Source organism: Notechis scutatus, chromosome 7 (assembly GCF_049901735.1).
Source record: "Notechis scutatus isolate UNSWTSFEM ecotype Mainland chromosome 7, rNotScu1.2, whole genome shotgun sequence".
Lineage (NCBI taxonomy): Eukaryota > Metazoa > Chordata > Lepidosauria > Squamata > Elapidae > Notechis > Notechis scutatus.
The window spans coordinates 22,383,486-22,400,804 of NC_142015.1; the positions used below are offsets into that span (position 1 = coordinate 22,383,486).

A 17,319-nucleotide genomic window follows, 5' to 3' on the forward strand; every position below is an offset into this window, starting at 1 on the left:
CCTTTTCCCCCCCCCACTGCTCTTCTATTTACTTTTGCATTTTGTATTTTATAATACTCTATAATATTTTATTATATTTTATATTTTATAATACTCTATAATACTCCTGCGAGTCCCTTGAACTGCAAGGCGATTCAACCGGCCAGTCCTAGAGGTCAACCCTGACTGCTCTTTAGAAGGCCAGACCCCTGAAGATGAAAATCAAATCCTTTGGCCACCTCATAAGAAGGAAGGACTCATTGGAGAAGAGCCTGATGCTGGGGAAGATTGAGAGCAAAAGAAGAAGAAGGGGACGGCAGAGAAGGAGGTGGCTGGATGGAGTCCCTCAAGCAGTCGGCGTGAGCTTAAATGGACTCCAGAAGATGGTAGAAGAGAGGAAGGCCTGGAGGAACATTGTCCATGGGATCCCGATGGGTCAGACACGACTTCGCAACTAACAACAAATTAACTTAATAAAAAAAAACAAGGGTCTGCACTTAAGGTCAGGCAAATAGCAGTCTTGAGGACTTAGCTTTCTCCCTCTCTCAACTTTCAGCTTCCAATGCTGAAACTTTCTACACTCTTTATCAAGGTGTAGCGTTTTTTGCTTTCGCTTAGGCAGGAAGATACTTCAGGAAAGAGGCACAGAAGAAGAAGAAAAAACAAAGGAAGTCCAGCTGCCTCTTGAAAAAGCACCTTTCGGGACATCGTGCCTAAGGTTAAAGGAGAGGGTTCAGTCTTGGCGAGCGAGGATTACATTCGCGCAATACTGGAAAAATGAAGACACACTGCGAGATGAAGAGATAGTCAGGAAGATACCAAATTGAGCAGAAATGGATAGACTGACACTGAAAATTAAACAGAAAGAAGTAGAATATTATGAATCGTGGAACTTATTTTACCAACAGTTGGAAAAAAGGGGTGGAGATTAAGAATGTAAATTTGTATTGTTAAGCAAATTATTTAACAACATGATGTTTATTATGCACCAAGAAATGTATTTAATAGAAAATCAATAAAAATATTTTTTTTAAAAAAAAAATTAGCACCTTTGAGACATTACATAATGAATGTATGAATGCTTTATTGGCCAAGTGTGATTAGACACACAAGGAATTTGTCTTTGGTGTATATGCTCTCAGTGGTACATAAAAAGAAAAGATACATTTGTCAAGAATCAGAAGGCACAACACTTAATGATAGTCGTAGGGTACAAATAAGCAATCAAATCATACTAGGAAGCAGTCAAGTAAATCGTTAGGATACAAGCGACAAAGTTACAGTCATAAGTGAGAGGAGATGGTTGAAAGGAAGGATGGGAAGATTCATAGTAATAGTAGTGCAGACTTTGTAAATAGTTGGACAGTATTGAGGGAATTATTTGTTTAGCAGAGTGATGGCGTTAGGGGAAAAAACTGTCCTTGTGTCACAGTATACAAGTCTATTGCATGTAAGATTAGAGGAGAGGGTCCTCGGGGCAGCCAGACGTAAGAAAACCTACCTCAGCTCTTGAGTCTCTGTCGTGAGCAACGTAAGGAGATCCCAAGCCAGCACTTGATCCTTGTCTTGAGGCGTGAATTTATGGCAGGGCTTCATGTGCTGCAGCAAGAGGTGATCTACGCACTCCAGGACTTTCTCCTGGACAGAGGTCTCACAGTCCATAATAACAGGGATGACTCCCATGAGCCAGGCCTTCTGCATCAGAAGGTTCGTTGGTTGTGACTGGAAGAAGGAGGAGGAGGAGGAGAAGGAGGAGACGTTGGTTAGAAAGCTCGGCTGGCCAATCGGGTTTATTTTAATTTCCGCTACCGGTTCTCCAGAACCGGTCGGAACCTGCTGAATACTACCTCTGGTCAGAAGGTACCACTTTACCAGTAATAGCTCCGTAACAGACTGCAGCGCTAACTTCCTCACGGAAATAGCTGGATCCCGGCAACGATCCTGGACGGTGGACAGGTCTTCTTGGGTACACGGGACCACAGTGTGTTTCAAAATGCTGGTCAACACCTGGACATCCGACAACGGAGGGGAAATGATGGAGATGGGAAAGAGGTAAATATGGTCAGTTGTCCCCAGAAGCAAGCATTTTCGATCAAAAATCTGAAGAGTTGGGAAAAAGCTGATCTGGGGATTCAACCCAGAGCAGGAGGCACGAAACACCAAACTACTCTAGGAAGCTCTTTTAAATTTGGCTCTTGTTTTCTATGGAGCGTGAGGTATACGGATGACGGGAAATCTGGGCCAGAGAAATTGAATCTCCATATTTTCATTGGCATCTTCACATACATTCTATGAATAGCAGAATAAGTGGGAAGGGACCTTTGAGGTCCTCTAGTCTTACTCCCGGCTCAGGAAACCCCTGGATCAGGAAATCTGCTGTCTCAATGCTCAAGAAACCCTATACCCTTTCAGACAAATGGTTGTCCAATCTCTTTTTGAAAACCTCCAGTGATGGGGCACCCATAACTTCTGGAGACAAGTTCTTCCACTGCTTAATTGTTCTCACTGTCAGAAAACTTCTCCTTATTTCCAGGTTGAATCTCTCCTTGTTCAGTTTCCATCCATTATTCCTTGTCTGGCCTTCAGGAGCTTTGGGAAATAGTTTGACCCCTTCCCCCCTGTGGCAGCCCTTCAGATATTGGGAGACTGCTATCCTGTCTCCCCTGGTCCTTCTCTTCCCTAGACTAGCCAGGCCCAGTTCCTGCAACCGTTCATTGTGTTTTAGCCTCCAGTCTCTTAATCATCCTGGTTGCTCTTCTCTGCACTTTTTGTAGAGTCTCAACATATTTTTTACATCATGGTGACCATCTCGCCTCTCCCATCACCTTGGGACTCCAAGCATGACATGGAAGCATGATGGCAACGTCATCTCTGGACTGGGCAGAGCTCCAATTTTCTTTATATGGGAATCTCTGGATCTTTTTATTATTCCCGACACTTCACACAATACTTCAGTTTTAGACACACCCTCCAAAAAAAAAAGAAGAAGAAGAAAGAGAGAAGCAGTCCCAACGGTGCTTTTTTTTCAGCAGGCAACTGGACATTCTGGTTGTATTTCTTTGAAGATGTTTCGCTTCTTATCCAAGAAGCTTCTTCAGCTCTGGCTTTCCATTCCCCACCATCCAGTCAGAGCTGAAGAAGCTTCTTGGATGAGAATCAAAACGTCTTCAAAGAAAAAAAAACCAGAAAGTCCAGTGGCCTCTTGAAAAAGCACCTTTGGGATAGAGGAAGGAAATGATGGATGGATGGATGGATGGATGGATGGATGGGAGGGAGGGAGGGAGGGAGGGAGGGAGGGAGGGAGGAAGGAAGGAAGGAAGGAAAGTCCATCCATCTTAAAGTCCCGAAGATGCATTTTCAAGAGGCAACTGGACTCTCAAGAGCTGAAAAAGCTTCTTGGATGAGAAGCGAAATGTCTTCAAAGAAAAACCAGAAAGTCCAGTTGCTTCTTGAAAAAAAAAAAGCACCTTTGGGACAACCAGGAGACCTGGAGGAAGGAGATTCTCTACAAAGAGAGAAACACTGCCAAAGATTGGGAATGCGGTGAGTTGTAAAACTTGATGATCAAAAGGGGAACAAAATCGCTGATATATATTTCCATAGCCGGTATAATGTCCGCCTCTCCTTCCTGCCAATTGTGGAGAGGGCTGCATCAAGACCATAAATAAATCTACAATATTCAGGGAAACCAGGATTTTGTGCCACTCTGCATTCAGGTGGGTGCCAATTCATTACCTCGCCATCCAAATTCGTTACACCCCTATAAATATCCTAAACACAGGGAGGGTTTAAATGTTTAAAAGTGACTTATTCAAGCTTACGTATTTCATCACATAGTAATAAATCTCCTGGCGGGAGAGGGAATATTTGCCAAAGTTAAGGTCACGTTTCCCCCCCTCCCACCATTTTTCACTCACTGTCATTTTGAGGGAGGGGAATTCTCGATTACGATAGAGAACAGTTGGGCTGATTTAGGCATATGGCCCACGAGGATGTTGGTTATGAATTTATACACCTTTAGTTGCAAATGACGGAGTAAATGAAGAGGAGGCAGAGAGGAGGAGGATGGCAGTAATGAAAGCAATGAACACCTGCAATTTGTAGAGATTCCAGATTTATCCTCTAGCAGGTGATGGAACAGCAGGCTTCAAACGTTAATCATTACCTCTGCTCAACGGCAGCCGAAGCCAGAATAGCGCAGGGGTAAAAAAATAAAATGGAGTGGAGTCACAATTACTAAACTGAGATACCTTCCTCCAATTGGTGGACCAAGGGAGCACAAATAAGGTATATGGCTAGTAAAATCAATGAAGAATTGTAGCTATCATGCTACGGCGGTGAAGATGCTGGCCTAGAAGCCAGGAGACTGGGAGTTCTAGTCCCTCTCTTAGGCACGAATCAATGAAAAATTGTAGTTATAATAGAGCAATATTGAAGGTGCTGGCCTAGAGACCAGGAGACTGGGAGTTCTAGTCCCTCTCTTAGGCACGAATCAATGAAAAATTGTAGTTATAATAGAGCAATATTGAAGGTGCTGGCCTAGAGACCAGGAGACTGGGAGTTCTAGTCCCTCTCTTAGGCACGAATCAATGAAAAATTGTAGTTATAATAGAGCAATATTGAAGGTGCTGGCTTAGAGACCAGGAGACTGGGAGTTCTAGTCCCTCTCTTAGGCACGAATCAATGAAAAATTGTAGTTATAATAGAGCAATATTGAAGGTGCTGGCTTAGAGACCAGGAGACTGGGAGTTCTAGTCCCTCTCTTAGGCACGAATCAATGAAAAATTGTAGTTATAATAGAGCAATATTGAAGGTGCTGGCTTAGAGACCAGGAGACTGGGAGTTCTAGTCCCTCTCTTAGGCACGAATCAATGAAAAAATGTAGTTATAATAGAGCAATATTGAAGGTGCTGGCTTAGAGACCAGGAGACTGGGAGTTCTAGTCCCTCTCTTAGGCACGAATCAATGAAAAATTGTAGTTATAATAGAGCAATATTGAAGGTGCTGGCCTAGAGACCAGGAGACTGGGAGTTCTAGTCCCTCTCTTAGGCACGAATCAATGAAAAAATGTAGTTATAATAGAGCAATATTGAAGGTGCTGGCTTAGAGACCAGGAGACTGGGAGTTCTAGTCCCTCTCTTAGGCATGAATCAATGAAAAATTGTAGTTATAATAGAGCAATATTGAAGGTGCTGGCCTAGAGACCAGGAGACTGGGAGTTCTAGTCCCTCTCTTAGGCACGAATCAATGAAAAAATGTAGTTATAATAGAGCAATATTGAAGGTGCTGGCTTAGAGACCAGGAGACTGGGAGTTCTAGTCCCTCTCTTAGGCATGAATCAATGAAAAATTGTAGTTATAATAGAGCAATATTGAAGGTGCTAGCCTAGAGACCAGGAGACTGGGAGTTCTAGTCCTTCTCTTAGGCACGAATCAATGAAAAAATGTAGTTATAATAGAGCAATATTGAAGGTGCTGGCTTAGAGACCAGGAGACTGGGAGTTCTAGTCCCTCTCTTAGGCACGAATCAATGAAAAATTGTAGTTATAATAGAGCAATATTGAAGGTGCTGGCCTAGAGACCAGGAGACTGGGAGTTCTAGTCCCTCTCTTAGGCACGAGTCAATGAAAAAATGTAGTTATAATAGAGCAATATTGAAGGTGCTGGCTTAGAGACCAGGAGACTGGGAGTTCTAGTCCCTCTCTTAGGCATGAATCAATGAAAAATTGTAGTTATAATAGAGCAATATTGAAGGTGCTGGCTTAGAGACCAGGAGACTGGGAGTTCTAGTCCCTCTCTTAGGCATGAATCAATGAAAAATTGTAGTTATAATAGAGCAATATTGAAGGTGTTAGCCTAGAAAGTTCTAGTCCTGCCTTAGGTATGAAACCAAGCTGGGCAACTTTGGTCCAGTCTCCCTTTCTTCCTCTCTCTTAGCCCAAACTCACCTCACAGGGTTGTTGTTGGGGAGCGGGAAAGAGGAGGAAGAAGGCATTTTACTGGACTTTCTGTTTTTTTTCTTTGAAGGGGTTTTGCTCCTCATCCAAGAAGCTCCTTCAACTGAGACTGGATGGTGGGGAATGGAAAGCCAGAGTTGAAGTAGCTTCTTGGATAAGAAGCAAAACCTCTTCAAAGAAAAAAAACAAAAACAGAAAGTCCAGTGGCCTCTTGTAAAGAAAAAAAAAAACACCTCTGGGAGTAGGGATGGCATGAAAATGCTAATTAAAAATATGAATATGTTAAATGGGTTGGTGATCCGGTGTTTTTATTGAGCAAAACAACCCCATCCTTGTGTTTTCTGAGGGGCTTATTTTGCCTCTCAGCCACGATGGCGGGCCTGCTGTTAAACTAGAGAAATCATGGAAAAAATGGTCCCCTCTTGCAGGTTTTCGTGTTCTGTTATACGACATTCCTTTTAAAGAACCCTGATCGGCCTGGGCAGGAGCAGAAGAGGTGAGATACCTACCTGGAGGGCCGATTTCCTCACATTGGTCTTCTCATCTATAGCTCTCCGCCTCAGGATGGCCATGATTTCTTTTCCTGTTGAATAGGAGGGAAAAAATGGAGACTTCTCAGAGCTGCCATGCGTTCAGCTGAGCACCACAAGCATTTAACATTTACTCAGGCAGGGTGGGCGTCTTCCAGCCCTGGAACCCAATTTTTGAAGCTGTCTACAAGTAAATAGTTCAAACCTTTGACAAAAAAACAACCCACAACTTTTTAAAATTTAATTTTGTTCTTCAATTTTGGGAGATTGGACAATTCATGTTTCTCCAGACCTGGATCTGCTCTTCAACATTCCCTCATGTCTATGGAGATTCTCAGTCCTCCAGGTCATGGTTGTCTCAAATGTGCTTTCATTTTTCCAAGAGGCACCTGGACTTTCTGGCTTTTTTTCTTTTGCAGACATTTTGCTTCTCATCCAAGAAGCTTCTTCAGTTCTGACCGGATGGTGGGGAACGGAAGGATTTATACTTCTTTATACTCCTTTATACTTAAGGAGTATAAATCCTTCCGTTCCCCACTGTCCAGTCAGAGCCGAAGAAGCTTCTTGAATGAGAAGCGAAATGTCTTCAAAGAAAAACCAGAAAGTCCAGTTGCCTCGTGAAAACGCACTTTTGGGACAACATTCCCTCATCTTTTTCAGACCTTCGCTTCCTAAATTCCTCCTCCTCAACCTCCTGATGTTTTTGTTCCTTGTAAACCCAAATTAAAACTGCACAGAAAATTATCTTCTCCCTCCTTCTCTCTCTTTTTAAAAGACAAACCCCATTTTGAAACCCGGCGTACCGTCAAACTTGGTGGAGTCCCGTTCGTGGGTCATTTCGATGGTTTTGAAGGTTGGGAATGTCTTCAGCTGATGGCTGGTACGACCTTTAAAAGAAGCCCTCTCAGTTATTGTGATGACCCGGGGCGTGGCACAAAGGCAACACAGTCAGATAAGCAAATTATCTCCAACTTTGCTGCCAATGTCCAGGTTACCTTTGGCTGGAGAAAAACTCTCCCAGGAACAGCCTTTAACGGTAGAAAATTCAGTCCAAAACAAGGTACACATAAATGATAACTTAAAATCCAAACAAACCAAACTGAAGTAATTAACTTGACAGGGCAGGAGAAGGAATTTCAGACTTGAAAGCACAAAACTCACACAGTTGGGAAGACGCCGGGAACACAGATAAGCCACGATGATACAAGATAAATTCACGTTTGCTCCCAACAGCTTGCTTTTTTTAATACTTTGTTCCCAGCTGCAGCTAATGAAGGGAATCAGGGCCCTCTCCTCTCCCGTAAGCCATGCAACCCACATCGCTCTCTTCTCCATTCCTCCCTGCGTACCCTAGGATGAAGAGGTGGGCCTGGGTCTTCCTCTGAATTCCCTCTCCCTTGCTCTACCTCTCTCCTGCTCTGCCCAGTCGGACTTTGCCCTTCCCCAGTTTCTTCCACAGCCAACGGAGCCACCCTCCCACTCCCTGTCAGCTGTTTGGCTTCTCCTCCGAGTCAGATTCTGACAGGGGAACGACAGTTATTTCAGAAAACCGAGAATCAAGGCAGGCCAATTTATTACTCACAGGAGTGGGCAGGGAAAATTCTCAAAGGTGTAGGCACAAATATGAGGCCGCTGCCTCAGAAATAAGACCGTTATTCTGCGTTATTCTGCTGCTACAGTGACAAACTGTGACACACATCTTCAAGGGAAAAAATAAAGGTGGGAAACAGTAGGAGAAGGCAAAGAAGAAAGGGGGAGGCACTGGTTGCACCCCCGACCCCATTATTTCAAATGATGCTATATTTACTCAAGGAGAATTGATGGGTGGATTAAATGAAACAGAAGACTGTTAAAGGATGCTCCCGGAACGGTTATAAACTCAACTGAGTTCCTATTTTCTTTCAAAAGATATTTAACGATGCCTAACAATCCTAAAATGGCTCTCTCTTGAAGATTGTAAAACCCAGGGCGGGGGAGGTTTTCAGGGGAGAAACCAATTGCTCAAAGAAGCTGATTTTTTCGGAGATCTCTTTCCATCAGAAAACATTTTCAACAGGCCTCAACACTGAGCAAAGAATGGGACAGCACGGTCTCTTAGCAAGCTAGACCAAGGGACCATATATTTAGTTTTGCATGCATTGACAGCAGCAAGGACTGTATTTGTACAATATTGGAAAAATGAGAACACACCATCAGAGGAGGATGTAATTTGAAAAATATTAAGACTGTGCAGAAATGGGTAGATAGACATTAAAAATAAAGGACAAAGAAGACACAGAATATTATTAAAACATGGAATAGATTTTACAAGTGGTTACAGGTAAGAGGTAGAAATTGGATGAAGAAAGATTATTGCTATGTATGAATTAAATATAACGATAGTTTATATTTGTAAACACGCCAATATAACCAACAGAATTACAAATAAGCTAATATAAAGAGACATCTAGTTAAAACTATTCTGTTACACTATTATTGTTATTTGTATATACATTAATATTCCTTTTTATTTTCTTTGCTTTTCTGTAAATGATATGCCCTGACAATACACTGCATTCAAAATGTTTTATATATATATATAAAAGCAAGCTAGACTATTTACCTTCCACATTGGTTAGGAATGTTTCAACAGGAGTGTTTGTTTCCATGACCGAAGAACAACCTGCTGCAGAGGGAGACAAATGAAAAGGATGAATTACCTTGATAACCTGTGAATTTCACACCAGAGCAGTGACAAACTTCAAAAGCCCTTCGTGGCAGGGAATTATACAGGTAGTCCTTGGACTTACACTTCATTTAGTGATGGTTCAAATTTGCATTAGTACCAAAAAAAGGGGATTTATGACTGTTTTCTGTACTACACTGCACAGGTTCAACATTCAGAAGCTTGGCAACTGGCATGTATATATGATGGTTGCAGGGTCCCCCATTCATGTGACTTTATGCCATCCGCCTTGTAATTATTATTATTATTTTTTGCCATGTGTATGTCTACATCTGATATTTCTCTGTGTCATATATGTGTGTGTACGTGGGTGTAAGAGCCACGGTGGGACAGTGGTTAGAATGCAGGACTGCAGGCTACTTCTGCTGCCTGCCGGCTGCCTGCAATTTGGAAGATCGAATCTCTCCAGGCTCAAGGTTGACTCAGCCTTCCATCCTTCCGAGGTCTGTAAAACGAGGACCCAGACTGTTGGGGGCCAGAGGCTGACTCTGTAAACCGCTTAGAGGGCTGGAAAGCACTGTGAAGCGGCATATAAGTGCTAAGTGCTATTTTCCTTCCTTCCTCCTTCCCTAACTCCCTTCACAGTGGTTAGAATGCAGTACTGCAGGCTAACATGCTGCTCACTGCTAGCAGTTCGATTCTGACTGGCTAAAAGTTGACTCAGCCTTCCATCCTTCTGAGGTGGGTAAAATGAGGACCCAGACTGTTGGGGGCAAGAGGCTGACTCTGTAAACCACTTAGAGAGGGCTGTAAAAGCACTGTAAAGTGGTATATAAGTCTAAGTGCTATGGCTATTTTCCTTCCTTCCTTCCTTCCCTCCCTTCCTAACTCCCTTCCCTTCCTCCCTCCTTTCCTTCCCTTCCTTCCTCCCTCCTTCTTTCCTTCCCTCCCTCTCTGCCTTCTTTCCTTCATAGTGGTTAGAATACAGTATTGCAGGCTAACTCACTGCTCACTGCCAGGAGTTTGATCCTGACCGGCTCAAGGGTGACTCAGCCTTCCATTTTTCCCAGGTCAGGAAAATGAGGACCCGAATTGTTGGGAGCAAATATGCTGAGTCTGTAAAACTGCTTGGAGGGGGCTGTAAAAGCATTGTGAAGCGGTATATAAGTCTAAGCGCTACTGCTATCTGCATAATGTTTTTTTTTCGAGAGCTCATACTTACTGCCATGCAGCAGCTCCTGAATGTCTTGTACGTTTGGGATAACTTTGTTCTCCAGGCACTGAGCAAAGCTTGACAGGGCTTTGCTGCGAACGGTGGGCACTTTGTCTGAACACCGACCGATGATCATGACCTGAACCAGGAATTTGTGTTTCAGAAACACCTGCTCCTCTTCGGTCAAAACGACATCCGGAAACCGCTCTGGATGTTCTAACAAAGCCAAGGCCACATCAAGCGCAAATACCCTGTAGGAAATCTGTTACGGAAGGAAATAAGAGGTAGATTAGAAATAGAAATGGCACCTAGACTTCCGTCATTTATCGGCGTATAACACGCACTTTTTCCCCCTGAAAATAGGGGGCAAATGATGTATGCGTGTTATACGCCGATATAATGTTTAAGAAGCCAGCGGAGGCCGGGCGGTGCGAGCGGAGGGCAAGCGGAGGCCGGGCGGTGCGAGCGGAGGGCAAGCGGAGGCCGGGCGGTGCGAGCGGAGGGCAAGCGGAGGCCGGGCGGTGCGAGCGGAGGCCGGGCGGTGCGAGCGGAGGGCAAGCGGAGGCCGGGCGGTGCGAGCGGAGGCCGGGCGGTGCGAGCGGAGGGCAAGCGGAGGCCGGGCGGTGCGAGCGGAGGGCAAGCGGAGGCCGGGCGGTGCGAGCGGAGGGCAAGCGGAGGCCGGGCGGTGCGAGCGGAGGCCGGGCGGTGCGAGCGGAGGGCAAGCGGAGGCCGGGCGGTGCGAGCGGAGGCCGGGCGGTGCGAGCGGAGGGCAAGCGGAGGCCGGGCGGTGCGAGCGGAGGCCGGGCGGTGCGAGCGGAGGGCAAGCGGAGGCCGGGCGGTGCGAGCGGAGGCCGGGCGGTGCGAGCGGAGGGCAAGCGGAGGCCGGGCGGTGCTTCAAAGTTTTTATTTAGAAATTTAAATTTTTTCCTGAAATTTCCTCTTAAAATGAAGATGCGTGTTATACGCCTGTGCGTGTTATACGCCGATAAATACGGTATATGCCGCTTTAGAGTGCTTTAGAGCAGTGATCCCCAACCTTTTTTATGGCGCGGCCCGGTATCCCCAACCTTTTTTATGCGCTGCCCGGTCCGGCATCAGCTGGGCGCCGCCATCTTGTTTTGATGAAAAAGTGCTTCCGGTGAGCTTTCTACCCGGAAAAGCTCACCGGAAGCACTTTTTCATCAAAACAAGATGGCGGCGCCCAGCAAACCAGCGGCCCGGTAGGACTTGTTCCACGGACCGGTGGTTGGGGACCCCTGCTTTAGAGTCTTCTTTAAGTGGTGTAAAGAGTCAGCCTGTTGCCCCCAACAATCTGGGTCCTTGTTTTACCGACCTCGGAGGGATAGAAGGCTGAGTCAACCTTGAGCCAGTCAGGATCAAACTACTGGCAGTTGGCAGAATTAGCTTGCAATGCAGCAATCTAACCATTGCACACTATAGGAGGGAGGGAGGGAGGAAAGAAGGAAGGGGAAAAGGAAGAATAGCCCTTAAACTTATATACCGCTTCAGGGTGCTTTCCAGCCCTCTCTAAGCGGTTTACAGAGTCAGCCTCTTGCCCCCCAACAATCTGGGTCCTTGTTTTACGACCTCAGAAGGACGGAAGGCTGAGTCAACCTTGAGCCTTGTGAGATTCAATCTGCCAAATTGCCGGCAGCCGGCAGTCAACAGAAGTAGCCTGCAGCACTGCCCTCTGACCACCGCGCCACCGTGGCTCCTATTCATTTATTTTTCACATATTTGAACCGCTCACACACACACCCCTCCGGAAGTCACATAGTGCAGTGGTCCCCAACCTCTGTGGCTTGGTGGCCCGACGGGTGCAGAGAGGGCAACCGGGCCACGCGAGCATCTGGCCTGGGCACACAACTCAATTTGTGAAAGTGGCGGGCCAGCACATACACGTGCGCACACCTTGACTTGCAGAAGTTGAGCTGCGCATGCATCTCTGTGTGTGGTGGTCCGCCGTTTGCGCAAGTCTGAGCTGCATACGCACCGGCCCATTGCTCGCGTGGCCCAATTCTGAGCTGTGGCTTAGGGGGTTGGGGACCCCCCGCGTACCCAAGGGGCCGATCAGTTAATGGATAAATTCTGTCGGCTGCAGAATCCACTCTGGGGACGTTTTGACTGTCTGGGATGGGGTTGGAAATTCTGAATTTTTCACTGGGTTCGTTTCTTCACCTTGTTATTGCGTGAGTATCCATACAGCCAAGCAATGAATCTGGCATGCTCAGCGCAAGGGAGTTTGTAAAGCAACTGCGACAAAGACAACGCTGCATATGTCCGGTATTCAGATTTATCCGGAACCTGGAATGAAAAGGAATAAAAGGAGCGATCAAATTTAGTTGAAGTCAGATGTTCCATCACAGTGACTACAACACGGAGTTGGTTACTGGGTGTTGGTACCCAGCTTTCCGCTATGACTGATCTACGGAAGAGGATCCCAGTCAAACGGCCACCTCAAATGAATCCCTGTTTTAATACTAATTCACATTTTAATATAACTATTAAAATAAGTTTGAATGACTGGTGCGGTGGCTTAGAGGTGGCGCTCTCGCCTCACAATCAGGAGGCTGTGAGTTCGATCCTCCGTAGAGACAGACATTTCTGAGAAGACGAGAATGTATCTGCTGAACAAAACTCCGCATTGGCAACAGGAAGGACATCCGGCCAGTAAACACTCAGCTCCCATTCAGTTGCCCAAGATTCCACCTCGCAAGGGATTATGGGGACTTTAAAAGAAGAAGATGATGATGATGATGATTAAAATAGTTTTAATGCTAATCCCAGTGGAGAAAAGGAAAACCTTGCAAATAGCAGAGCCAGAATGATAAAAGGGGTGATGGGACAGAGTTTTTTTAAATAAAAAGACCTACCGTATATGCCGGCGTATAAGACGACCCCCCAACATTTCCACTCAAAATATAGTTTGTTATATACTCGCCCCTCTTCCGCACGCCTTCCACTTTTGCACTTTTTTTTTTTTTGAGGCACTTTTGTGCACCGTGGAAACGAATCCCGTGAAGCCGAAAGGAGCAGCCAGCCTTCTCCCAGCTCCCAAGGAACGAGGCTCGCACCGCCCGAGCTCCGCTGAGGTATCCGGCTGGGGCTGTCAGGAGTTGTTACTGCTGGCGCAGCTCGCGCGGCTCCAGTCCGCGTTGCCTCGGGAAGGGAAAGGCAAAAAGGAAGAGCTGTGGCGGCGCTTGGCAATGGCAGCAGCGGCTCCTGGTTTTGCCTTTCCCTTCCCGAGGCAACGCAGGACTGGAGCCGCGCGGAGCCGCGCCGAGCGGTAACAACTCCTGACAGCCCCAGCCGGATACCTCAGCGGAGCTCGGGCGGTGCGAGCCTCGTTTCCTTGGGAGCTGGGAGAAGGCTGGCTGCTCCTTTCGGCTTCACAGGATTCGTTTCCACGGTGCGCAAAAGTGCCTCAGCCGCGGGCAGCCGCAGTGCTTCCCAATTACTATTTGCCGGCATATAAGATGACCCGGCATATAAGACGACCCCCCCAATTGGAGGCATGTTTTTCAGGGCAAAAAAGTCGTCTTATACGCCGGCAAATATGGTACTAATGGAAATGTCAAATACTAGAGACCTGTTTTGAGTTACTTCCCCCCAACCCCATTTTTGGAGAGTTTGTTTGCCTCACATATATTAAAGGGCAACTCTAAAATCAAGACTCGAACACAGGATACGAAGTCAGCCAGAAGCAAAACTTAGAAGACGCCCAAGAAAAAAAGTCTTCAAACTTCTCAAATATTTACTCCAAGTCATCCGTTCTCAGTCGACTGCCGTTATCAGGAAAATTCTCCTCCCTCCTTATTCCTCCCCCCTCCCCCCAATGGACAGGTAAAGAACACACCTCACCTTGACACATATATGTTGCAGCAGGATCCTTACTACAGGGAAGGCCATTTCTTTCAGTTCTTCAATCATAGAGCTAGATTAGGAGATACGCAAATACTCCACTTACAACTGCTCATTTACTGACCATTCAAAGTTACAATGGCACTGAAAAAAAGCGACTGATGGCCGATTTTCACACTTACAACCACTGCAGCATCCCCATAGTCCAGTGGTGGGATTCCAAAAAAATTTTTTTACGACCCGTTCTCTGGGCGTGGCTTGGTGGGCGTGGCTCAGGGGTATGATTCAACCGGTATAACAACCGGTTCGTTGAGCGCATGCGGAGGGTTTGCTGCTGACCTTCTGCTGCAATCCTGCACTCTCCCTGAGCGTTCAAACAGCCGCTGCGCGCAGCAATCGGCTGTGCCGTGCGAAGGAGCTGAGCTTGAAAACCAGGAAATGAATGTCCGTATGGAGCTGGGGCAGGAAGGCATCTGATTGTCAGAGGGAACCGGTTTGCTCACAGAATGATCCTTGGAGCTACCGGTTCGGCTGAACCGAGCCAAACCGGTAGAATCCCAACTGTCAACTCATAAAATATTTCTATAATCTTGCCAACAGAAAGGGAGGGAAAGGGATTTGAAAGAGCAGCAACTTGGCAAGCGTAAAGCGCATTCCGTAGTTTTTCAAAGATAGTAACGCAGCGGAGAGCGAGCCTCCTTTCTTCTCCCGGTCCTTGCAAAATTTTCTGCTTGAAACCGGTCCCTGGTACAAAAGGTTGGGACCACTGATTTACCTTATAAGTGGTAATAATATTAATAAAAAAAGTTCTGAGCTACCCTTATTTTGCTTCAGAGTTTTTATTTAGAAATTTAATTTTTTCCTGAAATTTCCTCTTAAATGAAGATGCGTGTTATACGCCTGTGCGTTTATACGCCGATAATACGGTAACTAGATGACTGAAGTTTCTGCATATTTGTATGTATGTGCACACACACACACACACACACACACAATTTAACAACTTTTCTGGACAGAGTTATGGCAAATATATCAAGGTATCTTAAAGAGATCAAGGGGTGGGTAGGTCCAAGGGAGGGCTGCTGGGGGTTCGCAGGGGTTTGGGTGACCCCCTAGCTAAGATTCTGTGCAGTTCAGAGAACCTCCAAATCCCACCCCTGGCTGGCCCAGTCCACCCCTCCCCTCCCAGGAGTCCCCACGTGGCCCATTTTGGATGCAGGTAAGTGCAGGGCATGCACGGAGGCTCGGGGGAGGGTGAAAAGTGGGCCTCCCGGAAGTTCAGGAAGGCTGGAAATGGGTCTTTTCCAGAGAGCCTCTGGAGCCCGGGGAGGGCAAAAATACCCCCCCCCGCCCGCCGTGGTGCAGGAGGCTAAGCCACACCCACTATGGCCATGCCCACACAGCAACCAGGCAAAGAACCCATTGGTGAAATTTTTGAAGCCCACCCCTGGGTAGGTGGGACAGCCATCACTCCACAAAATGGGCTTCGGCGCAGATGCAGAAGAAGAAGGGAAACAGGCAGGTGGAGTTTTTTTTTACCTGAGGAACCTGAGGGCCGCTTTCCTCGCATCGATCATCTGAGAAGGGATGGGGAGAGAGACGCTGCCTTCTTTCCCAGGCAGCATCACGATGACCCTGAGAAGTTGATAGAAGACTTGGCGCAAAGTCTGGGGAAAGGAGGGAAGGAAACAAAAGTGGGAGTTACGGACGGTCTGGAGCTCTTTGTACGAAAGTTAACAAAAGTCCCACTTAGCTCAGTTAAATTAGCCGCTTTGCTGCCTTTTTGTCACCTTCTACGTTTAGACACCTTTGGCCCGAATGATGGAGACTTTACTGACATACAGACAAGAGGACAGAAGCAGGCTATCTGTTTTATTTAGCCTGTTTTAGAAAGCTCTGTATAACAGGCTTCAGCTGGCATGCTAGATACCTCTTTCACTTATTTCGAGCAAAACAAAACAAAAAGGGAGAAAAATGTGTACATTAAATTAAATTAAATTGATGTAATGTTTTACCTGTAAATGACTTTTTTTTGTTTTAATTGCAATACACGCACTAACAACTGCTTTAAAATCAGTGTAAATCGTCGTAAGCTTGACTGTAAAAAAACTATGATTTCTGTCACAGAATTGTCAAAGTCTGGAATGCCCTATCTGATTGAGTTGTCTCAGCTGCAAATGTTCACAGTTTCAGTCACAACTTGACTTCCATGGACCTTACTTCATACTTACGTGGGTTTAGTAGAGGGGTCGTGCATTAAGTGCCCTAACGTACCTATTGCCCCTGTCATTGTATTTTTATTCTCTTATTCTTGTTCTCGTTTTTGTTTGGCAAAGTCCAATAAACAAGTAAATAAATAAGTAAATAAACAAATAAATATTTCTAGCCCTGTTCTTGTTCAATGTGCCCCATCCCTCCCATTATAAAGCAAGCTATTATAAAAGGAACATTTTTCAAAAGGAAACATTTATTTTCAGCACTTCTGCCTTGGGTGGGGGGAAATTTGTGCGAGTGCTTAAGGAGAGAACTTTTGAAAGATTTGTTTAAGTCAAAAGATCAACCCAAAAATGCTTCTGGAAAATTAGCATTGTTTCCCTGTTTGTGAAAACACCCATAAGCCAAGTATGTGCAGCAGTATTAAAGCTCCATCTAGCAGGGAAACCAAAGAATTGTTGGTAGGGAGTTTGGGCTTGGAAAGATATTGAAGAAATTAGCCAAAAAAAAAAAATCTTTTCCACATACAGTGCCTGCTACCCTGATAATCTCAGGTATCAGATTTTGGGAGAGAAATGGATTGGGAGGGCAGGAGGTCCAACACAGGACTAACTCTTTTCAGATTTAATGGTTTATCTCTCCTGGCTCACCTTTCAGACAACGATACCTTGTTTTTAAATCAGTATCTGGGTTCCCAGGTTTGATCTGAAGGATTAGCCGGCAAACAAGATTGCCACTGCTCGGGGTGTATTCGATTGTGGCTTGAAATATTGATCCAAAATCTTTGAGGGGGCTCTTTGTGTGTACCCAAGGAATAACAGGAGGATCCAACCTCTCTTATACTACTAGGAGGACCCTGAATTGGGTAAGAGTTGGAGTCCCTAAAAGTAAAACGAATATG

General features: G+C 45.8%; 1 protein-coding gene across 1 annotated transcript in view; it reads right to left on the bottom strand.

Moving 5' to 3' along the window:
- NCAPD3 (non-SMC condensin II complex subunit D3) overlaps window positions 1-17,319 on the bottom strand; it is a 56,660-nt gene that overhangs the window by 27,280 nt on the left and 12,061 nt on the right. Inside the window, exons 8-16 of the mRNA XM_087970106.1 lie at window positions 15,744-15,871; window positions 14,205-14,277; window positions 12,522-12,647; window positions 10,353-10,605; window positions 9,068-9,130; window positions 7,269-7,352; window positions 6,445-6,518; window positions 1,852-1,986; window positions 1,481-1,701 (exon numbers count right to left, since the gene is read on the bottom strand). Coding sequence (XP_087826232.1) covers window positions 1,481-1,701; window positions 1,852-1,986; window positions 6,445-6,518; window positions 7,269-7,352; window positions 9,068-9,130; window positions 10,353-10,605; window positions 12,522-12,647; window positions 14,205-14,277; window positions 15,744-15,871 — 1,157 coding nt within the window. The remainder of the gene's footprint in view (window positions 1-1,480; window positions 1,702-1,851; window positions 1,987-6,444; window positions 6,519-7,268; window positions 7,353-9,067; window positions 9,131-10,352; window positions 10,606-12,521; window positions 12,648-14,204; window positions 14,278-15,743; window positions 15,872-17,319) is intronic.